At 36.2% G+C, this 27106-nt stretch overlaps 1 protein-coding gene across 2 annotated transcripts in view; it reads right to left on the bottom strand.

Annotated features, from left to right (window-relative positions):
- Positions 1-156: 156 nt before the first annotated feature.
- TRIM23 (tripartite motif containing 23) overlaps positions 157-27106 on the bottom strand; it is a 32893-nt gene continuing 5943 nt past the window's right edge. Inside the window, exons 3-11 of one of the 2 annotated variants that reach the window (XM_046671849.1) lie at positions 23631-23752; positions 21334-21612; positions 20594-20776; positions 17753-17968; positions 13457-13591; positions 6252-6381; positions 5614-5724; positions 4507-4631; positions 157-2495 (exon numbers count right to left, since the gene is read on the bottom strand). In XM_046671849.1, the coding sequence (XP_046527805.1) occupies positions 2316-2495; positions 4507-4631; positions 5614-5724; positions 6252-6381; positions 13457-13591; positions 17753-17968; positions 20594-20776; positions 21334-21612; positions 23631-23752 (1481 nt within the window). In that variant the 3' untranslated portion in view covers positions 157-2315. The remainder of the gene's footprint in view (positions 2496-4506; positions 4632-5613; positions 5725-6251; positions 6382-13456; positions 13592-17752; positions 17969-20593; positions 20777-21333; positions 21613-23630; positions 23753-27106) is intronic. The other variant, XM_046671850.1, reaches the window with a different exon arrangement.

The raw sequence follows: 27106 nt of genomic DNA, 5'->3' as shown, positions 1-27106 counted from the left end.
CAAATTTGACATTTAAGTCAGTCCTCACCTACTTTGTTTTATTGTCTCTCTCAACCACAGCACAAATATGACTTTTTAAATTGGTTACTAGCAATACTACTACATAGACAGTTCAAGAAACAGAATTTTTAGAATGATGATAAGACTTCTTTAACATGATTTTAACATTTTATTGCTGTCTACAGTGATCATATATGTAATGCAAATAATGGCTTCTGGTGATTGTAAAGCATTCCAGAATTACAGACCAGGGCTATACACTTGAAAAACCTGCTTTACATAAACCATACAATAATATTTAGGCTTAATACAGAAATTCAGAGCTGGGGGCAAATCCTAATAGAGTGTATTTAAAATGTCTCTCATTCTTAAAACTGATATTTCCCAGAGGGAACTAGCACAGTCTTGACTAATAATTAGTGAAGGAATACAACCACAAATAGTAATAAGAGCCTCAGAAAAATATTTCTTAAAAAAAAAATCACACACAAACACTACTATTAAATACATTATAATCAAATCTAAGCACAATTTTTAAATTGTGTTTAGTAATATGCTGAGAATGGGAATTACAAAGGTTAGCCAAATTGGTCAAATAAACTTGATAATTTACAAAGAAATTAAGTTTACATGTTAGTGTTAGACTTTTTCTTTTGTATACCTAGTAGAGAAAACAGTTCAAGGGCTCACAGGCAAATATAACACCTTTTTATCTTTCACAGTTATTGCAATCAAATATTAAATAATTTAATTCAGAAGTATTACTTATACCCACAAACTACACTTGTAACAGCATGAACTTTTACTTGAAAAATAAAGGACGAAATATTATATTTACTTATTTACACATTGCCCATAACACTGATGGGCTTTTTTTTTAATGCTTTGTTTTCTAAAACTTTTGTTGTTTTTAACAAAAGTACATTTGAAGAGACTGAACCAAAACAGTGCCAGCTAAAAGTCACATCTTATCATCAGACATCAGTGTTCTCATAGAAGTTCAACTAGTAAAGTTTAGGATTGAACTTCATCCTAAAGTATAAAGAGCATTAAAAAAAACACCAAAATTCAATCTAGCTATATTTAAATACAATAAATCGTACTGCCATAACAGAGTGTCCTTAAAAAGTGAAAAACAGTAAAGAGCACAAAATCTTTAAACTTTTACAACACTGCATAATAAACGTGATGTAAACTTTTTGAACGTTTCTTCCTCAGACACATTCTTACTCTCAACTTTTCAAGGCCTTGTCACAGAGAGCCTTGTTCACGTTTTATTGTCAAGATAAATGCACTTATTTTGGGAAATCATTTTAAAGTAATTGATGTAATAAGCATTCTCACTGATTAAATGATTTCTCTTAAGGTAAAGGTAGTTTTCTACCTAAATCTCCATCTTTACTGAAGTGCCAACTGTGGTTCTATGTGTAACTTACTACATTTTACCTACGGTCATTCCCACTAAGGATGCGATATTATTTTTAAAAGAAACACTACTAAGTACTTTAAATATGTTGAAAAACAGAAGGACCAACTCAGAGCTCTGACCTAACAAATAATACATCCAGGTTCAGCCCTGCAAATGGGTCTTTCGTAAGTGAAGATCAACTAGAACATAACCGACTTTCACAGTTTCATTAATTGTTCTTCAGTTTAGTACTAATCTGACAATCAGGCCTAGTTAACACTTCATTTTGACTCACTGGGTTTTATACAAAATGCTTGAGGAGAAAGTTTTAATAAAACAATGTATAAAATATTAATTTTCTATAGTTTATAGTTCTTAGCATAAAAGGTGTTCTGTTATACTGAACATAAAAGTAAACTAATCCTATTACCCAAAGATGCAGTTTGGATTCTATTTCCTTAAGTCACTGCCGTGTTTTCTATTAAGAACTGCCACAATTCAGTGAGAAGGCAAGTTAACGCAGCAGCTGCGCTTCACCTGCGTCCATTAGGCATTCAGCTGACTACTCGTTTTTCACTGAGAATAAACCTTCACGTACCCTTTCTCTGTGACTACTTGTTTCCCAATAAGTGGATCACATATAATCTCAAAAACTTAAATAGCAAATGTACATTTAAAAAAATTTATACTCAAGAAATCCCTATTTAATCCAATCTAATCTGCTCAGATACTTAAATTTCGCTACAGGATCATTTTTTTAAAAGCGGTATTGTACTGAATTACCAATCCAAGACTCCTTTTATGTACACATCCTAAATTAAACTATCTTTGAGATGTAGAATTTCTTACAACATATGTGCAAAATAACTTTTAACCACAAAACTTTAGACAATTGCTGCATTTAAAATCAAGCAACATCCAGTACTCCAGCAGCCACGAGTTGCCGTGAGAGCCAGTCCAACCCTTCGTACAGTCCCATACCACTTCGAGCATCACAGCCCTGAATATACCAGCTACGACCACAGCACAGCTTATGGAGACTGAGAAGTTCAGTGATTTCTTCTACTGACAGAGCTCCAGCAACATCCTGAAAGATATAGACACATCAATTTTTTTTAATCAGTCCATCAAAATTATAATTTTTCTAATTATTACTATTTATATAGAATTCGGTTTGTACCACTCTAACAAGCCTAAAGCTAAAACCTAGAATCATCTTTCAGTTAATTATTCTGAGATTAATAAGAATAGAACAAAATAGAGTTTGGGTTAAAATCATTTATTTATTCATAATATATATAGTTTGTAGGAATAGCCTCACAATGAAATCAGTAAAAGCCATGCAGCTTGAATAAAAGATACTGCCTGAGTCATTTATAAGGCATCAACTTAAAAATTAACATGGGTATATCATAAAAATGGCTTATATGCAGGATTTATATAATGAAGAGTTTATTAAACTCTCACACCCCTACTTCCCAGAAAGCAACCACCACTAACAATTTCTTTAATATTTTTCCAGAAAATTTCCATGCACATTCATGGAAATAAACACAAAATGGAACATATTCTAGTTTTTTGTTTCTCACTTAACACACATCTTGAAGATAGATATCTTTCTATTATCAGGACAAGCTTATTTTCTGCATTATTTTTAATGTCTGAATTGCATTCCACTGTGTAGGTGCAACAATTTTCTTAACCAGTCCTATACTAAATATTTAGATTGAAGTTGTGTGCTCATGTGCACAAATACATACATAGACATCCATATTTTTACATACATACATTTGCAAAATTATCTGTAGGATAACCTTAAGACATTTGTCTGCAGCATACATTACTAGAGGCAGAATTGCAGGGTAAAAGGGTATATGCATCTAAAACTTTGACAGGTACTGCCAAATTGCCCTCCAAGAAAAACGTCTCTGTTTAATAACCATACCCACAGTGTGCATCTGAGGATTATCAAACACTTTTGTCTTTAATGATATGATAGGTGGAAAACGCTATTTCATTTTGTCTTATTTGCATGTCTTTAATCATAAGAAAGGTATCAGCTCGTAATAGTTTGCCCTTTTTTTTTCTTTTCAGGGAAAATCCTTTATTCTTCATCCAACTCCTCCTTCTTATTACATCTAAGCCCCCCTATTGCACTTAAAAGCATTCTCATCCTCATAGAAGCTTAGGCTCAAGATCTAGGAATCTTCAGCTAACTCCCGGTCCTTCATCCTCCCCATTCGGTCACCAAATTCTAACAATTCTACCTCCATGAAGTCTGCTTCCAGCCTTCTCTCCTCTGATTCAGGATCTTGTTAACTCTCTCACTTGAATTACTGCAGCAATTTCCTGCATCTCCCCATCTCTAGTCCCTGCCCCTGATTCATTCTACATTCTACTCCCAGGATTAGTCTTAAAACACTGATATGAGCTTATCACCAACTAATCCAAAAACCTTTCAATGGTTCTCCTTTGCTCACAGAATAAAACCTAAATTTCTCAGTCTGGCCTTGTCAGGCCTTCAAAGTATAGTCTCATCTATTGTTCTAGATTTTCTTCATCCTCTGCCTGTCCCTCACATATAGATCTCCTTGATGCTCCCTAAAAATACTCATGCTTTTCTATTCTCTGCCTGCAATGTTCTTTCCCTCACATATTGACTCAGTCTTATCCATAATTTCAAATCATAATTTCAATTCAAATCCTATTTTTTAAGAAATCTTACAAAATGCGACCTTTAGAATTACTCTCTAATTTCCCATAACACTTTGTTAACATTATTGAAGTTAATTACCAGGGTTTTTTTTGTATTAGAATCTCATATATATTTACTTACATGTTTACTTACATACACAGAAGTTTCTGGTGACCATCAACTACCTTATTTCTTTTTGTGGACTCCATCAGCTAGCTTATTACTTTTGTATTCTCCTAGGTACTGAGCAAAGCACTTTCCACACAAATTGTACTCAAAATACAAAGCAGAAATTTCTTAAATATCTATTGAGTTATCTCTCTTTTGAAATATTTCCAGCTACCTCATGACGTGGAATGCACAAAACTGCTAAAATAAATATTCTGAAATACAAACGTGTTACCTGTTTGTTAGCAAAAATCAGGAGCAAAGCATCTCGGAGTTCTTTTTCTGTTAACAACTTTGCAAGTTCACTGTGTGCTTCGCTAACTCTGTCTCTGTGACTGCTATCAACAACAAATACAACAGCTACCAAAAAAGATGACAAAAATATTCAATTAGTCACTTGTTAAGTTTTAGTAAACGGACCAAATATTTTAATGCTCTCATTATTATACATGAGTAGTTAACCTACCATCACTATTTTTACAGAAAAGCTGCCTATTATTATAGAAGTACCTAGCAATAATCAACAGTAGGATCTCAAGTAGTTCACATAACTTTTCAGCTTTCATTTCCCCACCTATAACAGGATTTGCAACACTTGCTCTACCAAACACAACTGCTATGTATATCAATTAATATTTTTCTCTGAATGAATGAAAATGTACCTCTTATGATCTACCTGCTGCTACTACTTGTTCTTTGGTAACTACTTCCTTTACCAAAAGACAGTCTTTTAAAAATAAGTAAGTCACCATCTTTCTCTCTCCAAAGTATTCTCTCCAGGTGTCTAGCAAGCACTTTCCACATAGACTGCACTCAAAATACACAGCAGAAACTTCATAAATATCTATTGTGTGGATTCTCTTTTGAACTCTTTCCAGCTACCTTAGAGTAGCTACATATCCCCAGACTTTCAGCCATTCCTCATGTTTCAAATTCGATTTTTTCCCCATTAATCACTGGCTTATACTAAAATCCCAAAGTAAAAATAATTATCTAGTCTCTCTTCTAGGTAGAAAGTAGAATGACATGTGGAACAGGCAGCATAACCATAAGCCGCATGTTGAGTCTAGGAGGCCAAAGCATAGAATGGGACTCAACTGTGAATAATGTGCTAGGTGGAATGGATGACGTGACACAGTTTGGTCAAAAGCAAGCCGCTGTAGGTTCTTCTGCAGATAATAGCTAATTATGAATGGAAATGAGGAATGGAGCTATTGAGAGATTATAGTAGGATAAATGTTCATTTCAATTGAATAGAGCAGCAGAACCATATGCCACAAATTCTACTTATTCCATGTCACAATATTGCCAGCAATCATAAGATGTCATTTTTTACTCTTACCTTGGGTATTGAGGTAATAATGTTTCCACAATGGTCTTAATTTGTGTTTTCCACCTACATCCCAAATAGTGAACTTAAGATTTTTATATTCTACAGTTTCCACATTAAAACCTGTTTTTAAAAAAAGTTACTTTAATACTGAACTTATATTTACGAGTGACACACCAAACACAGGCTACCCCGTTTATAACTGTGACTTACAAATTATCTACATACAGCAATATCTACTGCTGTCCAACCAGCTCCACTCCTAATAAAACTACATGCAGAATGCATACCTTTAACAGCCATTAGCCCTCTAAACCTCCACCAAGGTCCTTAGGACCTTGAAACCCAAGTGCCTGCCAGCTCTGCACGACTAGCACCCCCTCACCCCTACCCCTCAGCCAGAGTCACCAATCCTTTATTCCTTCCAACTCTCCCACCAATATTCTGCTCCTTCCCACTGTCCCACCATCCACATTTCAATCCTGCAGCCACTGAATCTTGCGTTTTTTCTCTGAAATGCTGGTGTCTTACAGCCAAAAAAGAGCCCACCACCATACCAGATTGGCATAAAATAAGACCCTGAAAACTCAGCTTAAGCTAGGGTTGTCTATAAAATGTCCATTAAAGTAAAAAGCAATACTCATACTTACCAATTGTTGGAATAGGCTGCATGAACTCATCCTGTTTTAACTTAAACAAAATAGTAGTTTTCCCAGCACCATCTAATCCTAACGTAACAACTCGAATTTCCATTTTTGGTCCAATGTGAACTCTATTGTCCTATAATTAAAAATTTTTTAAATATTTTTATTTTGATATAGAATTAGAAAGTATTAGTATTTATGCTTTAATATAAAATACCTCTGTTAATTATTTCCTCATCTCTTACTCATTGCTCAACCTGGAGTTGAAATCTGAGTTGTATTCCCAAGATACCATGAATAACATCTTCTCAGAGAGATGAATCACTCCTCATTGCTACATCTCTCCTTACGAAAACTGGCTAGAGGCCAGCCCCGTGGCCAAGTGGTTAAGTTTGCACACTCCCCTTTGGCAGCCCAGGGTTTCACTGGTTCAGATCTGGGCACAGACCTAGCACCACTCATCAAGCCATGCTGAGGCAGCATGCCACATAGCAGAACTAGAAGTGCCTACAACTAGAATACACAACTACATACTGGGGAGCTTTGGGGAGAAGAAGAAGAAAAAAAGGGACTGGCAACAGATGTTAGCTCAGGTGCCAATCTTTAAAAAAAAAAAGAAATATAACCGACTACTTTGTTTTTATATAAATTAATAAATGCAGGGGCCAGCCCCATGCCTAGTGGTTAAGTTCGGCGTGCTCCACTTTGGCAGCCCAGGTTCGGTTCCCAGGCACAGACCTACACCACCTGTCAGCGGCCATGCTGTGGTGGCAACCCACATACAAAACAGAAGAAGTCTGGCACAGATGTTAGCTCAGGGTGAATCCTCCTCAGAAAAAAAAAATTGCATACACACACCCTTAATTTTTCCAGATTTTCTAGCTCAAGTGAATCATCAATATATTAATTAAAAATGAAAACTGATCATTTCCCACAAATATCCACTGTTAACAATTTCATATATAACCACCCATTTTCCTAAGCACACATTGGTTTATATATACACACAAAAATATATATATATTTTTTAAAACTAATAAATTTAAAAGAACATACACACTGCAAAATAACTTTTTACACTCAACAGTATATTATGGAATCCTTTCATTTCAAAACATACAGACCTACCTTTTTCTTTCAATTGTTTCATTATATTCCATGAACCACAATTTAACCAATCCCCAACTGATAGATATTAGGTCATCCCTAATTTTCGACATTATAAATAATGCTGCAATGAACATACTTGTATATATTACTAGCTGCATGAGCTCTCTGCCTCACTTCTTTCATCTATAAAATGAGGATAAAAATAGTACCAAACTTACATAGGATTTTTGCAAGGATTCATTTTCAAAAATACATGTAAAAGTAATTATAACAGCTCCTGGCACTGGCATATGATGAGTGCTACATGAGTGTCAGCAATTATTATTTTGCTTTCTCATTTGAGCATTCTTTTCTTGGCTTTTATGATACAAATTTTTTAGGTTTCATCCCACCTTTTTGGATGCTCACTCTCATTTTCCTTTTATCCACTTCTTCAATGCTGGTATTCTTAAGAGTCATTATGAGGCCTGTTTCTCATTCTACACTTTCTCATTTACTCCATACACGTCAATTACCGTCTATATAACAATGGCTCCCAAATCTACACTTCAGTCCAGTCCTAAACCTCAGAAATAAAACAATATATGGATCAGAATACCTTTGTGAGAACTCTAGAGACCAACTGAGAAGCTACAGCATCCAGACCAACATAAAACCAGGAAAGGATTCCAGCAAAAGGGATAGGAGAATTCACAGAATTCTGTGTACCATCTGTGCCCATCCCCCTACCTGGGGGGGGGGGGGCATAGCATGGTGCAATCAGGAGGAAAAGTCCCATATGAGGCTCCTTCCTTGGGACAGAAACAAACGAGTGGACTGAGCAATGTTCTGGCTTATCTGGGGGCTCCCCTAGAGACTGGTTTCTGTTTCATCCAACTTGGACCTCCTAGGGACTGGCAGTACGGTTTGGAAGCCAGTGGAAAGAGAGGCAAGGATATGGCATGTTAGAGTTCTGCAGAGAGCCCATGGGAGCAAGAGATTACTGGCCTTCAAGAAAACATAGGGGAAAGCTGCTTAGGGAATTTGAGACAGGTAAAAGCACACGCACAAGCCCAGAGAAGACACATCCCCAGAAGAGCTTTTAGAAGTCCTAGAATCTCTAGTTGGCTGATGGGTGAAGTCTTCAAAGCTAGTCCATAAAGATTGGGAGGGGGCCGGCCTGGTGGCGCAGTGGTTAAGTTCGCACGTTCCGCTTCTCGGCGGCCCGGGGTTCACTGGTTCGGATCCCGGGTGCGGACATGGCACCGCTTGGCACACCATGCTGTGGTAGGCGTCCCACATACAAAGTAGAGGAAGATGGGCACGGATGTTAGCTCAGGGCCAGGCTTCCTCAGCAAAAAGAGGAGGACTGGCAGTAGTTAGCTGAGGGCTAATCTTCCTCAAAAAAAAAAAAAGATTGGGAGAGGTGGTTGTTTTTTCAAATGCCCGAATCTCAACGAAAGATTACAAGGCATATCAAGAAACAGGGAAATATGGCCCATTCAAAGGAAGAAATAAACTTTGAAAAAGTGACACTGAAGAAATTCAGATCTATGAGTTGCCGGACAAAGAATTTAAATTAACTGTCAAAGAGATGCTCACTGAGCAAAAAGAAACACAGACAAGTAAACAAAATCAGGAAAATGATGAACAGACAAAAGAATATCAAAAAAAGAACTAAACAGAAATTCCAGAGCTGAAAATATACTAACTGCACTGGAAAGTTCACTAGAGAGTTTCAACAGTAAACTTCATCAGGCAGAAGAAATAATCAGCAAACTCAAAGACAAGTCATCTGAAATCATCAAGTTAGAGGAACAAAAAGAAAAAACGATGAAGAGAAGTGAAGAGAGCCTAAGGGACTTATGGGACACTAGTAAGCCAACCAACATAGACATTATGAGAGCCCCAAAAGGAGGAGAGAGAAGAAAAGGAGCAGAGAGAGCTTATTTGAAGCAATAATGGCTGAAAACTTCCAAGTCTGAAGAGAAAAATGGACATAAAAATTCTAGAAGCTCAATGTATTCCATCAGGATAAACCCAAAGAGACCAACACTAAGACACATTACAATCAAACTCAAAACTCAAAAACAAAGAGAGAGGGTCCAGCCTGGTGGCGCAGCAGTTAAGTGTGCACGTTCCGCTTCTCAGTGGCCCAGGGTTCGCCAGTTTGGATCCCGGGTGTGGACATGGCACCGCTTGGCAAAAGCCATGCTGTGGTAGGCATCCCACATATAAAATGGAGGAAGATGGGCATGGATGTTAGCTCAGGGCCAGTCTTCCTCAGCAAAAAGAAGAAGATTGGCAGTAGTTAGCTCAGAGCTAATCTTCCTCAAAAAAAAAAAAAAAAAAACAAAGAGAGAATCTTGAAAACATCAAGAGAAAGTGACTCATCACACACAAGGGAGCTTCCAGGAGATTATCAGTGGATATCTCAGCAGAAAGTGTGCAGGCCAGAAGGGAGTAGGATGATATATTCAAAGTGCTAAAAAGAAAAAAGCTGTCAACCAAGAATGTTATATAAGGCAAAACTCTCCTTCACAGCAAAAGCTGAGGGAGTCATTACCACTAGACCTGCTCTACTAGACCTGCTAAAGGGGTCCTTCAAGTTGAAACAAAAGGATGCTGGACAACAATAGGAAACCATATGAAAATATAAAATGGTAAAGGTAAATACACAGACAAATAATAAACCTGTATTATTGTAATTTTGGTGCATAAATTTATTTATAGAACTAAAATAATAAAAACATAAAAAGTACTATAAGCCTGTGTTAATAGGTATACAATACATAATGATGTAATTTGTGACATCAATAACATATGGGGTGGTGGAGCTGTAAAAGAGGAGAGTTTTTGTATGCAATTGAAGTTAAATTGTTATCAGTTTAAAATACAATGTTTTCTGCCAGGCCTACCCTATACACATCTCCCTGGCATCCTCTGCAGCCAAGAGCTGCAGTGGCTGTCGCTGTCCCCCGACCTCACCTCCCTCTGGGTCCACCAACCTATTTTAGTTCTTCCCTTCCCCAGAGGCATCTCTTCCTGGCCTCAGGTCTGTATTTTAAAATGACCAAAGTGAAATAGCCTTCTTGAGAAAAACAAAAAATAAAATAAAATAGAATGTTATAACTAAGATGTTTCATGTACAGACATTCCTCAGAAATATTGTGGGTTCAGTTCCAGACCACTGCAATAAAGTGAGTATCTCAAAGCAAGTCACACCAATTTTCTGGTTTCCCACTGCATATAAAAGTTATGTTTACACTATACTGTAACCTATTAAGTGTGCAATAGCATTATGTCTAAAAAAATGTACATACCTTAATTAAAAAATACTTTATTGCTAAAAAATGCTAACCATCATCTGAGCCTTCTGTGAATTATAATCTTTTTGCTGGTGGAGGGCCTTGTAAAAAATGCAATATCTGCAAAGCACAATAAAGCAAAGTGCAATAAAGCGAGGTATGCCTGTAACTGCAATGGTAAACACACAAAAAAACCCACAGAATATACACAAAAGGAAATGCATCACAAAAGGGAATCAAACCATGTCACTACAAAAAAATCAATAAAACACAAAAGAAGGCAGTAAGAGGAAAACAGAGACAAAAAAGCTTTAAGATAACAGAAAACAATTAACAAAATGGAAATAGTAAGTCCTTACCTATCAATAATAACTTTAAATAGAAATGGATTTAGTCCCCCAATTAAAAGACACAGTTTGACTAAATGGGTAAAAAAACAAAATCCAACAATATGCTGTCCACAGGAGACTCACTTTATATCTAAGGACACACACAGGCTGAAAGTGAAAGAATAGAAAAAGATATTCCAGGCAAATCAAACTGAAAAGAGAGCAGGGGTGACTATCCTAATATGAGACAAAATAGACTTTAAATCAGAAACTGTTATAAGAAACAAAGGTCATTATATCATTAAAGGGTAAATTTATGAAGAATGTATAACAATTATAAATATTTGGATTATAAATATATGGATTAAAGCCCTAAACATAAGACCCAAAACTAAAACTCCTAGAAGAAAATGGGAAAAGGTTCATGACACTGGATTTGGCAATGATTTCCTGGATATGGCACCAAAAGCACAGTCAACAAAAGGAAAAATTAGACAAATGGGACTGTATCAATCTTAAAAACTTTTGTGAATCAAAGGATACTCTGAACAGAGCGAAGAAGCAACCTATGGAATGGGAGAAAATATTTGCAAATCATATATCTGATCATGGATTCGTATCCAGAATATAAAAAGAAAGAACTCCTACAACTCAACAACAAAAAATCAAGTAACTTGATTTAAAAATGGACAAAGGACTCATGCAAAATTTCTCCAAAGAAGATATAAAATGGCTAACAAGCATGCTCAACATCACTAGTCATCAGAGAAATGAAAATCAAAGCCACAATGAGAGATCACCTCATATCCATCAGGATGGCTACTATCAAAAACAGAAACAAAAAATAAGTGTTGGTGAAAATATGGAGCAACTGGAACACTTGTGCACTGTTGATGGGATTATAATATGGTGCAGCCACTACAGAAAACAGTATAGCATTTCCTCAAATAACTAAAAATAGAACTACCATAGGATCCAGTATTCCCACTTCTGGACATATATACAAAAGAACTGAAAGCAAGGTCTCAAAGAGATATTTGCACACCCATGTTCATAGCAGCACTATTCACAATAGCCAAGAGGTGGAAGTAACCCAAATGTCCATCAATGGATGAACAGATAAACAAAATGTAGTATACACAGACAATGGAATATCATTTAGCCTTAAAAGAGAAGGAAGTTCTGTCACATGCTACATGAATGAACTTTGAGCACATTATGCTAAATGAAATAAGCCAGTTATAAAAAGACAAATACTGTATGATTCTACTTATATGAGGTATTTAGAGTAGTCAAATTCAAAGAAACAGAAAGTAGAATGGTGGTTACCAGGAGCTGGTAAAAGGAGGGAAAAAGGGGGTTATTGTTTATTAAGATACAGAGTTTCAGATTTGTAAGATGAAAAATTTCTGGAAATCTGTTTCACACAATGTAAATATACTTAATAATACTGAACTGTACACTTAAAAATGGGTAAGATGGTAAATTTCATACTACGTGTTTTTTACAACAGTAAAAAAAAATGTGGTACATCCTCACAATAAAGTACCTTGCAGCTGTAAAATGGGAACAGAAAATGTTGCTGTATAATGCTATCGAGTGATCTCCAGGATGTACACTTAAGTGAGAAGAGCAAAGTGAAGAAGTGTGTAAGGTATTCTACCTTCAAATGTGGGGGATGTGCATACAAATATGTAAACATGTTTCCCTATATTTTTTTAAAAGATGAACAAAACTGAGAAAAATTCTTAATGGTTTTCTATGGGGAAGGGAGGAAATGGGTGGAGGGGTTAGGGACAGAAGCTAGACTTCTCTGAATAAACCTTGCTTGGTAGATTTGACTCTGGACCATGTAAATGTTTCACATAATTATAAAACAAAATTAAATGTGAAGAAAAACAGTCCCTAAAAATAGAAAGCAACATGGAACACACGAACATTTTTAAATTAGGGGGAATCACTTTAAAAGAAACCAAAATATATCAATCAAGTGCCCATACAGGCCTTGTTTGGATTCTGTCAAAAAAAAAATTTGTTTTAAATCTTTGAAATTTGAATATTAACTGAATAACAGGTAATTTTAGAGATTTACTATTAAATTTTTTGGGTGTGATAACAGTATTTTACCTATTTTTTAAAAAGAGTTATTTTTTAGAGATACGCCCAAAAATATCTCATAGATCAAATGATATGAACTTGGAATGAAATGATACGTTGGGATTTGTTTCAAAATAACCGGGGAGACTGTAGGTAGAAAGGGGAGTAGGGAAAAGGGTATATGAAATAAAAAGTTTTTAAATATTAAAGCAGGTGATGGGTATAGGGAGATTCATTACTACTTTCTATTTTCCACTGATAAAAATTTTTATTTTAAATCCTATGATTCATGAATTTCTTAGTTGTCTCTTCAAGCTGATTATCATGGAATGTAAAACAATTATGATTTGTCGGAAAACATACCTAAAAATGAAGTACAGTACATTACCTTTGTAAAAGTGACAGGGATGCTGGCATCCAATTGAATGTGATCTGCAACTTCTGTAAACTGCTGCTGCTGTTTTTGCAATGTTTCCAGTAACCTTGTAATTTCTTGTTTTGCCAAGACAACTCTACAATCATCCTAGAAAAGAGAAGACAGTATGTCTTGTGAACTCAGTAGAGAAATAAGGGAAAAAAGAGATATCACCAAAACTCAAGAAAAGCTCGTTGAGCCTTGTAATATTCAAAGTTAACTTAAATATAATTTGACTAGGATAATAATAACTGGGCATTAATAGACAATTTAAGAGCCCATCAACAGAAGAATAAATAAGTAAATTATGGTATATTCACAAATGCAACAGTATACCACAAGGAAAATGAACCACAATTACATGTGATAATATGAACTTCACAAACATAATGTAGAGGAAAAGAAGAAATGACATGAAAAATTCATACTGTATGATTCCATTTATATTAATTACCAAAACAGGCAAAAATAAGGTATGCATTAGAAGCCAGAATAGTAATTTATCCTTAGAGGGGAAGGCAAGTAGTTATTAAAAGGAGTCTGAGGGGTTTCTGGGGTGCTGGTAAAGTTCTGTTACTTGATCTGGGTGCCAGTCACACAGCAATGTCTAGTCTGCAAATGCAGCCAGCTGAACACTTACACACTCATTTCTGTATGTATGTTATACTTCTAAGAGAAGTTTTTAAAATAATTTAAGATATACACGCATTGGTTTAAAAAAAAAGGGACTAAAGGTCAAACTGTGAAAAGCCTCCCTCACTCGAGATCCCCAGGCCCTCTCCTCCAAGCCAAGCACTTTACAGTTTCTCAAATATTATTTCAGAGATATTCTATACGTATACCAATATATTCTTCCTAAGAGAGATCTCCCAACAATATGTAAGCTCCATGAGAGCAGTGGTGGTGTTGGATTTTGCTCACTGTTGCACATTATTAGTTGATAGAAATTCCATTGTTGCAGTTGCTCAGAACAAAAACCTTGAAGTCATTCTTGCCTTCTCCTCCCTCATGCCCCACATGCAATCTATCAACAAATCCTATTGGATACCCAGAATCTGGACACTTCTAACCCCCACTATCCAAGCACTATTCTCTCTCATTTGGAATTCTACAACAGCCTCCTAACAATTGAACTCCTTCCTTTCATCTTTGATTTCCTTTTCCTATTTTTTACACATCAGCCAGAGTAATCCTTTTAACAGGTAGGATCAAGTCATTCTTGTGCTCCAACCCCCACAATGGCTTCCTCATTTCAATCAGTAAAAGCTGAAGTCCTTCCAATGACCCACAAGGGCTTCCTCACATATAATTCCTTATTAGCTCTGATTTTAGCTCCTTTTACTCTCTCCTTTGCTTTATCTATTCCAGCCACAGTGCCCTCTTTTACTGTTCCTCAAATACACCAGGATGCTGCCCTAAGGTTTTTGCCCTAACCGTTTCCTCAGCTGGAATGTTCTTTCCCCCATTAGGGCTTGAACTAATTCCTTCACCTTCTTCTCCTTTGAGTCTTTGCTCAGATCTCACCTTTTCTCAATGATGCTCACCCTGACTAATAATGCAATCTGCTATACCCACACACGTTTTCTTTTCTCCTTAGCTCTTATCACTTAAACATAGTATAAAATTTACTTATTCAGATATGGTTATAGTTTACTATCTGTCTTCTCCTTGCTAGAATGCTAATTCCAGGGGCCAGCCCCATGGCCAAGTGGTTAAGTTCATGCACTCCACTTTGGCTGGCCAGGGTTTCGCCAGTTCAGATCCTGGGCACAGACATGGCACCACTCATCAAGCCATGCTGAGGTGGCATCCCACATAGCACAACCAGAAGGACCTATAACTAGAATAAACAACTATGTACTGGGGGGGCTTTGGGGAGAAGAAGAAGAAAAAGAAGACTGGCAACAGAGGTTAGCTCAGGTGCCGATCTTTAAAACAAAACAAAACAAGAATGCTAATTCCAAAGATTATGGCTTTGTTTTGTTTACTGATATATCCCATGTACCTAGAATGTATACAGCACATAGGCATTCAGTACACATTTGCTAAAGGAATAAACAAGTCCTCACCATTCAGCAGCATGCCTTCAACTTAGATGATGCATCATTTTTTTGGAGGGGAGAGATGATTAAGTTTTGTTCTCAAAATTGGTAATAAATGTATGGATGTTTCATCCATTCCTTTGTTCAATTACCTCTATGGCAAGAACTTTTAAGAATATTGGTTGGAGTGAGGGTTCTATGGCCATAAATCAGAACAAAACTAATAGGTCCATATGAAAAATGAATCTAAGACCCCAATTTCAATTGCATTACCATACTGAGACAATACCATATCATTAACAATTATCATCACTTTGACATAACACTTCAGAAACTCTAAAATACTTCTAAATATCTCAGTAACTACAGACATACCTTTTTTTTTTTGGTGAGGAAGCTTAGCCCTGAGCTAACATCTGTTGCCAATCTTCCTCTTTCTTGTCTGAGGAAGATTAGCTGTGAGCTAACATCTATGCCAATCTTCCTCTGTTTTGTATGTGGGTCCCTGCCACAACATGGGTGATGAGTGGTGTAGGTCCATGCTGGGGATCCAAACCTGAGCCACCAAACAGAGCATGCCAAACTTAACCACTACACCACAGGGCCAGCCCCACAAACATACTTTTTAATAAAATTAATGTAAAAATACTTTGAACTTTTTTAGGACATGAATCCATTTCTGACTTTGCTCTGTAGCTTGATTACCCATCATGAACTGAACAAGTATTTATTAAGCTCTTTCTAGCCAGATACAAAGAATTTAGAGATACAAAGATGAACAAGATGTATCCAGTCAACATCTAGAAGGACAAATATGCATACTGAATCAGATTGCAATCAGGAGACAAAAACCATACCAGTTATCAGAATAGAGAGAACTTAATAGGAAGACCTGTTAACTAGGTGTAGTTATTAACTAGGTAACTAAAAAGGTAAAAAAAAAAACCTCTGAGGTAACATGGAGGAAGCAACTGTAGGAAACAGCTACCACCCCCAGGGCCAGAGGAATAAAAGGGAGATGCTGGAATTACAAAAACTTAGAAACTTACAGGAGGGACCCCACAGAGCTGAAACTCAGATTCGGAAGAAAGCAGTCTCCTCATGTGAGGGGCGACAGTCACAGGAACCCCAAGCAAATGGGAACCCACAGGAAACCACTTCAGCTTTCCAGCCTCCCTCTGATGTCCCCTCTATTGGCAGAGCCTAAACTAACATGGAGCCGGCTGGCAAAGCAGACGTGATTTGTAGAGTTCCAGTCCCAGCATCACAAAGCAGAGGACAGAAGAATAGGATTGGAGCTCAAAGATAACTTAATAAATGGCATACACATCAATTATTACAATTCAAGGGGATAAGGACTAAACAAGAGCTCAAGATTGCTGTGGTTACAGCCTGGCCTCATTCATCTAAGTCTAATCAGATATGTGATTCAGGGGAAAAAGCTCTACAATGGTAAAGAGTTTAGCTTAGCTCTACAATGCTTCGAAATCAACACAATTATTAGCAATTTATCAGTAAAGATATGCTAGACTGCAGTTTATTGGGAATTCTTAGGGCAATAATTAGCCTTACATCGTTCACTCATGAAAACAGATCCAAAACAGAAATGAGTGAGATTGTCATTTTTGTTAGAATAACCTTAAATCTACTTTATTTTAAAAGTACATTCCTGCAAACTGGGTAACAAATTGCTTATGATACCTCAGCCATTAAAAAACATAGGTTTGCTGTAACATGGAAGGTAAGAACCACTGAATTAGGGCAGAGATAGGTAGTACATGCTAGAGAGGCACCCAAAAGAAAAGCAAGAAAGAGAGAGCTTCAAAGAACAGCAAACATTTGAGCTAGACTTTGAAGAAGGATTTCCACTATCAGAAAAGGGAGATGAGCCCACCAAGCAAACAGAATAGTACATGCTTGGCAAAGGAGAGTTAAAGGCTTTGGCATGACTGAAGAATGACAAGAAGTTAGAGAGGTTCTAGAACCCATGGCTTTATGGTGAGGAGGGCATATGAAGGGAAGGACGCTGATATGGTTGGTAGCACAATTTGAGGTTAGAGCCCTCATGTCCTAAGCACAATATTAATGCACGCAGTAACAATGGTAGCAATAGAAACTTATTGATTAAATTAAGAAAATAGACTAGTGTGTACCTCTGGTAATTATCTACTTAACCTTATGAATTCTCCTTCTTAAACTATGTCTCAACCATGTTTAAACTACCAACCTGTTGCAAAGTCTTTTCACAATGGAGACAGGCTGTTGAAACCTGGGACAACAAAATAGTCATATCTTCTTGTTGCTGCCTGAGCCAAATCAGTTTTTCTCGAACATGAGCATCCACAACACTTAGGGCCATTTCTTCTTGGCGACACAGAGTTTCATGCAGATCAGAAAAATAAGCTCGGACACATGACCGGGCATTCTCTGCAGTACCTGGTACCTACGAGAAGAAGTTTTAAACAACGGTAACGTTAACAAAGACTTTATATGTGAAATAATAAAAATTTAAATACCACCTATATCCTTAAAAATTCGAAAATTTGTATCTCGACACTGGATCTTTCCCTTTAACCACAGCCTTTAGATACTCCAACTGTTTAAATGACATCTCAAGCAAATGGAATACCTTACCTCCAGTCTCTCCCACCCCCAAACCTAGTTTCCTCCATCTCAGTAAATGGCAACTCCCTCCTCCAGGTTGTTAAAGACAAAATAATTGGAGTCACCCTTAACACTTCTCTTTCTTATCCCACAACTAGTTGCTCAGAAAATTCTGCTGACTTCAAAATAGATCCAGAATCTGATCATGCCTCACCACCTCCACCTCTACCAACCTGATCCAAGCCATTATCATCTCTCATCCAATTATTATAATAGTCTTCTAATTCGTCTCACTAGATCTACTGCTGCCCCAACAATGTACTCTCCACCCAGCAGCCAGACTGATCCTTTTTAAAGGTTAAGTCAGGAAGATAAGTATTCTTTTGCTCAAAACTCTTCAGCAGTTTCTCATTCCACACAGAGTAAATGCCAAAGTCCTTTATATGGGGAGTTCAAGAACAGACTCCCTGAGAAAGGGACATCTGAGGGAGGACCTGAAGGAGGTAAGAGAGGGAACCACGCAAATATCTTCAAGAGCATTCCTGGAAAAAAGAAGAGCAAGTGCCTCTAAGGCCCTCTCTGACCTCAACTCCTGCCTGCTCCCCCTCGATCACTCTACTCTAGCCACTCAGCCTCCTCACAGTTTCTTAAGCACACCAGGCACACTCCTACTGCAGAACCTCTGTACTTGCCCTTCTCTCTGATGGAACACTCTTCACCCCAAAAATAGTATGGCTCCCTTTCTCATCTCCTTTAGGTCTTTGCTCAGTGTCCCCTTCTCAGGAAGTCTGCCCCTGAACACCCCATATAAAAGTGCACTCCTCCTTTCCCTTGTTTTTCTCCAAAGCACCTAACGTACTTCTCCCATAAGTGTTTTCCTTGCTTATTCTCTCTTCACAGTAGAAAGTAAACCCTGCAAAGGCAGAGCTTTTTGACTTGTACAGTGGTGTCTCCTCAGCTAGAACAGTGTCTAGCACTTGGTATGTGTTCAATAAATATTTGCTTAGGGAATGAATAAAATATTTCCACTCTAGCACAACAATGTCCAAGGGAACTTTCTATGAAAATGGACATGTTCTATATGTGCGCTGTCCAATATGGTAGCCACTAGCTACATGTACTTGAAATGTGGCTAGTGGGACTGAGGAACTAAATTTTGTATTTTATTTAATTTTTAACTAAGTTAAACTTCAATAGTCACATGTGGCTAATGGCTACTATATTTGACAGAGCAGTTCTAACATTATTCCCCAATGACTTAGTTTTAAATTTGTGTGATTACCAAAGAAAAATATCACATTTTGTCTGCATTTTGTCATTGCACTTATATTCTCATCTGAAAAGATTCCTTTCTCCTCTATAGTTCAATTTTAAAAAGCAACTACAACTATCACCTTAGTTCCTCCCTTCTCTTCACAGCCCAACTTCCTAAAAGTTAGACACACTCACTTCCCAACACCCACTTACTCTTCAATTCACTAGAGCCTATCTCCCCTTGATAATTTCATAGAAATAATAAATTCAACATCCAAATTAAAATTATAACCTTGGTGCCATTATCCCCTCCCAAAATTCTTCTTCCTCCCCTATTAGTACTTGATACCACCATCCACCCAGTTAGGCAAAGCACATACCTAGGCCTAATGCCTGGCCCTCTAAGTTACCTATCCAATCAATATTATCAATCAATCACTAAGACCTACCTATTCTACTTTAATATCTTAAATCCATCTACTTCTCTCGATTCTCACTACTCTAGTATTACAGGCCATATACATCTCTCAACTGGAGAATTTCAGCAACCTCCTAATAGGTCTCCCTGCTTCCAGTCTTGTTGCTCCTGCAATTCATTTTCTACACTGAAGGGCAACCTTTCTTAACGCAAATATGATTATGTTATCAATTCTTCAATGTCTCATCACTGCCCGTAAGAGAATGTCCAAACCCTTTAACATGGCTAACAAAATCCTGCATGATGTGGCCCTTAACTCTCCAACCTCCTTTCTTACCATGCCCCACCCAATACCCAAAGCTTCAACCGTAGTAAACTTACTTAAGTTTCCACCCTACATCCAATTCTCGCTTGCAGACATTTTAACAGACACTTCCCTCTCTGGAATAACTCACTCCTTACCCTACTCTTCCCCCTGACTAAATTGCTTCAAATCTCAGTTTAGTTGTCACATCTTCTAAGAAGGCTTCCCTGATTCACCTAAATTATTGCCCCTTTTATAGACTGCCAAGGCATCCTGTACTTCCCCCACAAAATAAAGCATTACCACACTTGAAAATCTCTCTTCCAGGATAGATCATAAATTCCATGAAGACAGAGATTTTTTTTAAAAAATTTATTTCCAGTGACTAGCAGTACTGGCACATTGTAATTGCTCAATAAACACTAGAAGGTAAAAAGATTAGACGGAAAAAGGTAAGAAGGTAAAGAAGGAAAAAAAAAAATCCATACATGTTCCGTGTGGGCCATTGCAATTCCATCTTCCACTATTTGTTCTCCTCCTTCAATGTGCTGAACAATCCCAACTAATTTTCTGGAATAATCTGAGATTTCCTCAGTGAAGGTCCGTATGCAGTGAGCCATATCTAAAATTGATGCTCGGATCTGGTTAGCTTCTGGTTCCAATACTGAATGCTATAAAATGCAACATAATTATAGAAAAGAACTCAATATTGACTAATGATATAAAAAGCTATTTAAATCGCCACTAATAAAAAAAAATCAGTCACAAGTGGCTTTATAAACATTTACAAAAAGCACAGGATAATACTAATTTGCCTTCACCCCAAAACTATTTATCCTGCAAAGAAGTAATTTAAAATTTGAAAATCCATTTATTAATAAACAAGAATTCATGCGACTTGAAAATTTTATTATAAACAGTAGTTTATCAGTAGATATAAATATTGTCAAAACAATCCAGTGCATTATGAAAACATGCACACAAAGAAGAGAACTTCTGTTTTCTGCTAGAAAGCCATTGTTCAGTAAAGAATCAGGATGCAGCTCTGAAATTTTTGTTACAACATTCAGAAATTAAATCTCATGTTTCTGAACAGGCTACCAAGCTCAAGTCATTCATCACTTAACTTTTCTTCAATCCCTACTTTTAACATAAAGACCCAAGTCAGTGAAAACAAATGGTGGGCTGGTAAACTAAGTAGTGTCATCCAGGTTAATTATACTCATACCTTGTGACCTTGGTGCTTTCCATATTCTTTGCAGACACAGCACATAAGTGGGCTAGTTTGACAGCCTTCTTCCAAGCAAACAAACTCAATGGCATGCACCTGATGCTGAGAGCACATGGTTTTCTCATGAGGTTTATCAGCTAGAGGCACTCGCCTGTGCTTTGCTAATGTCTTTGTAGAATGAGTAACTTGGGAACACTCTGAGCACAGGTGAGTTGCACATACAGTGCAATATACAGATGCAACGTGAGCTTCATCTTCATCACAACGAATGATGCTCTGATAAATAAAAAATTAATGTCTTAAAACTGAATCATTATAAGGAATCATTACAATGAATCCAATCAGTATAACATGACAAATTTTGAAATATAAAAGCCCATAATCTTTTTTTTAACTGATCAGTCTTTATATATGAAAATATACTGGTAAGTAAGTACAAAGGTCATCCATTACTCATCTGAAGACAGTATTCATTTCTATGGATAAGTGAGAAGCTATTTCCAAAACTATCAATACATGCTTTGAATTTGAGGCCAAAAATAAAACTATTCTCATAGTTTACAGTCAGTGTAAAGATATCTTCCACAAAATTCCCTCACTTTACACACAAGGAACTGAACAACAGAAGTCTTTTTTTAAGACTAAAAACACTGATATTAAATACATCCCCACTGCTTAAAATATTACTTGTCACGATGATGTCTAGGAAGAGAAGAAGCACAAATGCTATTTAGATAACCAGGGGTGTGCATCATTGTGAAGCTTTTAAAAACACAGATGCCCAGACTCCAACCTGGGAAATACTTATTTCAATAGGTTGTAAATGAAGCCTGAGCTTGTGTATTTATTCCTAAGGCTCCACAGGTGAGTCATTTGCATAATCCTAGTTGAAAACCACTGATTCAGGCAAATGAAAAAAAACCTCTGTGATATGCAAGCTTTTAAATATTGTTTCTAATTTTCACGAATCACCAAAAAGCATTTCAAGTTGGAAAATTTTACATGTCAGGTAATCAAGAATGCTTTGAAAACTTTTGCTCAATATTCAAAGGCAATAATTAGATTTGGTATAAATTTTTCCAGAAAAAAAAATTAGAAAATACATCAATGGTATCATTCAATATCACACTAAAAAAAAAGAATCTAAAGGTAAACAGTTTTGTTTGCAATTATGAGAAATGTGTACCTGTAAAATAAAAATTCAAGTCTTCTGTTTTCTAGAACTGACCAATAATTTACAAGGTCAACATTAGTTAATATTTTAGTGTCTTTTGAAATAAGGATGAAAGATATAGCAAGTGAAAGAACTGCAAAAAATCAAGAAAACAGTGCTTCAGTCTGAAATTCACTTCACTGATTCACTTTATATAAAGAAATCATGATCTGATAAAAGAGAAGTAGAAATCAACCTGACATTTTTTTCCCTTGATACTAAACATGTGGTTTTAAGTTGATCGCAAAAATCACTAACTGTTATTTACTACAACTATTCTTATATCCAGAACCTATGAGCTATGCAGACAATGCTTTAAGCGTTAAAAATGTATTTTCAGGGCCGGCCCAGTGGAGTAGCAGTTAAGTTCATGCACTCTGCTTTGGCGCCCCAGGGTTCACCAGTTTGGATCCCAGGTGTGGACCTGCACACCACTTTAAAGCCATGCTGTGGCAGGCGTCCCGCATATAAAGTAGAGGAAGATGGGCACAGATGTTAGCTCAGGGCCAATCTTTCTCAAAAAAAAAAAAAAAAGTGTATTTTAACCTAGGTTAATGGACTTCTTTCTAACATTCACTAGATATCTGCCTGTCTGGATAAAGAGAGTACATCTACACATAATTTAACCTTTCCATGAAGATATTTAATAATAGTAAGACCCTCAGGAGCTGCTGCTATCTAGACTAAATGGCCTCTTCATGGAGTTCCTTTCTTTGTGCTTTACTGTTGACTGATTCACTTTCCCATCCTCTGCTTTAATGTAGCTTACACATCCTTCTAACTCTTCCATAATCTTTTACTCTTTCACTTTATCCCTTGACAGAACTGAATTATGATAAGGAGACAAGTTTTTGCACACAAACATAGTTTGGGTATAGTATTTTCAGAGAATTCAAGTTTCAGTTTTACTTCCATTGGGAATACTGTTGTCTTCAAAATTGTAATGTAATGAAAAGATGTGTTTCTGGAATCCTACCTGCTTGAGTAGGTGAGTTAATATTGTGCTTTTAATGGCAAATATTTTAAATTAAAAGAAAAAGCTCATGCTTGTAACAAATATTTCACCAAGTTCAATCAGTACCTCTCCAGATATCCCGATGGCTTCTTCTGCAGCTCCATACTGACCAATATGTCCATTCTGCAGTCGCTCCAAAAGCTCCAATAAAGCAAAATTTTTTTTCAATCCCCAGACACCTGAATCTCCTAAAATATAAAAATAAAAATAAATCTAACAAAATGGAATATTAATCATTTTACCTCATATCTCAACAGCAATTTCTAAGTCATATAGTTTAGTCACTAATGTCTAAACTTTAAAAATTCAAATATTCCCCATTTTCTTTTTATGCTAAAACAATTGTCTTGTTAATATTCTCTTTATAAAGCGAGCTCCTCAGCATTCTAAGTAGAATATATTTTAAAGTTCCATTATTTTCCTATCATTTAACTTTATAAATTCTATTTTGTCACTGACTTTTACTATACATACTAAAATAAGTGCTTTGAAATATTTTTTTACAGCAACCTATAGTAAGAAATACATTTTACATTGCAACCCAGAATAACATATATAGTATATATACATATAATTGAAACAAGTTTCACACACCAATATTCACCTTTACAGTATGTAATACACTCTGATATTTTTTATTCTATTTTCTTTCTTTTTAAAAAGTTCTGTTCACAACTAATTAAACTGATTTCATAACCACAAATAAGCTATGACTCATGTTTGAAAACCACGGTATGAAAGGTACACTTAACCTAAAATAACTCCATCTCTAAGTAAACTGGAACCAGAACAGCTAAAGGGAATATTTTTCCCCACCCCTCATCTAACTTTGAACCCTATAGCAGTCAATGACTATAAAAACTCCCCACGCAAATAGACAGAGCCTCACATCAAAGCAAGACAACAATCCCTTGGAGGCAGATAAGACTCTAGGCACAAGTGAATAAGGACCAATGCTTCTTTCCCGGAGAACTGACCACAAAAGGTCAAATGAGCATGCATATGCGCATGTGTGCATGTGCACATGCACACAAAAACACACAAACTCTTCCTGGGCCTATAAATAAAAGCCAGATGCTTCAGCAGTTAGAAGAAATATCTGTCTGTTACGTTAAGCTTCTATGCAACAAATATCATCTGACACATAGCTGCTGCCTAATACATATTTACTGAATGAATAAATAAACAAAAGGATGATGGGGTCATTGGCTGCAGGGCTCTCCTTGCTCTTGGTCCTTCTTTTCTTTAAAAAAAGAAAAAGAAAAAAAAAGAAACCATCTCTCATTGTGGTTCTCCAAAACATTTTAGACTAGGCTAAATATCTTTAGCCTCCTCTCTGACCTCTGCGACCTCCTTTCCCACGTACCTTCATGCAGCCACCCAGTATTTCGCCCTCAGCCTTGCCACCGCCACAAGCCTTTCTCCTTAATTGTTTTAAATTTTCATACATATTCTACCACAAGCTGAGTTCTATCTACTCCCTTTATATAAAGATTAAGAAGTATACTGAGTCCTTTATTTAAAAATATTGTCTTGACAATTTTCCAAATACTGTCATTATATAACGAACACATACACATAAACTCCTAGCAGCATGTACGCAGTTATCTATCTACTGCCTAGTATATCCCTTCGTACTTCTGTAAGTGTCAAAATACCTCTAAAATCTCAATGGCTTAAAAAAACATGATTTACTTTTTGCTCTTGCAACAAGAGAGATTCTGTCCCCTACTGTCTATCCAAGATGAGTGACACAGGCCACTGAACCTCCAACCACCTCGACCATCTCACTGTAGCAAAGAGAAGGATTTACTGCAAAGCCTCATAAATCCCCTCTTAACAGCTTGTACCTGGAAGTTAACACTTCACATCTACTCCCATTTCACTAGTTAAAAAGAAATCACACAGCCATACCTAACTATAAGAGGGCAGAGAAGTGTAATTGTACCCTGCGGACAGAAGAGAAGAACCACAAATATCACTGAACAGTACCAATAACCACCACATATGACTACTGATATTCTTCTTGGACTAGAGAAGAATTTTGTTCCTAATTCTCTCAACAGTCTTCTTCTCTAGAAGGAGGAATTGGAAATTATTTTTTTCTTCTTTATACTTTTATAAATTTTCATATTTTCTGCAAAGTATATATACATTATTTCTATAATACAATTAAAAACAGATTTTCTAAAAAAAAATAATGACATCATACTATATAAGGGTCACTAACAGAAATTGCATAAGGCTGGAATCACAGTAAAAGTCTAACCTACAAGCTATAGTAATTAGAATCTATATCCATGGCAGAGTTGTTGGTTTATTTTTTCTAATGTTCATATGATAACAATCATGTTTGATTTCAACCTAAGACATGACTAACCACTCCCTGTCACAAATTTCTAGTTTAGTTACACATTAGGGTGGTAACAACCCACACTGTGGTATTTATGTAGAGAAGGTAGAGTGCCCTTCAAAAAGATGGAAGGAAGGGTCTATCTTCCATTTGTAAAATATTATTTCTATACAGATTTATATGAAGAAGATGGTATGATACATACATATATATATCTTACAGAATAAAAGACCAAATAAGAGAATGTCAAAATAGAGACATCTTCCCCCTCCACCCTTATTATTTCTTGGCTAATAGCAAAGTAACATTATCTATGTTAATGCTAACACTGTCCTATATCAATTTTCTGGCAAATGGGCATACTACTTACGTAAATCAAAGACTACCAAAACTTTAAGAAATCTATTCTTTCCCTATAAGAAAACACTTTAAGACCATACTTTTTAGATTTTTAAAGCTTTCCACTCTAAAAAGAAAGCCTGCTTTCTTTTTTTGATGGATGAATTATTTTGAATGTGTTCCACTTGACATACACTATGAATACATTAGAACAGCCTTAAAAAAAATAGTGCTACTAACCTGAAAAAAATGACAACCTTAAACTATTTACTTTGGAGAAAATTCTGTTATCAAAAAGAGTAAACTTAGAGAACTTACGTTATGTCTCTAAAATAACTGTTTAAATATTAATAAACATTATTATTTCCAATTCAGGTATTCCAAGGTAATAACTCATCTTGAAATATATAAAGCAAAGTTTTAAAAGTATGCAGGAAACTGAAAAAGAAATCCGTAAGACTTTCTGTAATTGTAACAGAAAACAAGGGGCAGTTATCTCAAGCTACAAACACTTCTGTCTCTGATATCAGTAAATAAAAACATGCTGAGACTCAAATTACTTATGTGTATTTTCATTACTGGCTTATTCATCTATAAAGGAAACACTGTTTTATTGGATTAATGGCTTCAGGTAAACGAATTTTCTTATTTCTTTGAATAACGTTAGCATGTTTTTCTCAGCTGTCTTAAAGCTCTTCATATATAAGTACTGAATATAAACATCTAAAAAGATTAAATAAAATTAGTACCTAAAAGTGGGCTGGTTTATAGTTATGAGACTACCAGCCTTAATAGAAACTGAAACCACCTTGGAATTTTATAATTTTAAAAATCAAGTAGAAAGAAATTA

The sequence above is a fragment of the Equus quagga genome, chromosome 9 (assembly GCF_021613505.1).
Source record: "Equus quagga isolate Etosha38 chromosome 9, UCLA_HA_Equagga_1.0, whole genome shotgun sequence".
In the NCBI taxonomy this organism is placed as follows: domain Eukaryota; kingdom Metazoa; phylum Chordata; class Mammalia; order Perissodactyla; family Equidae; genus Equus; species Equus quagga.
Note: the sequence above shows the minus strand (reverse complement) of the source record. Positions and strands in the feature narration are given on the sequence as shown.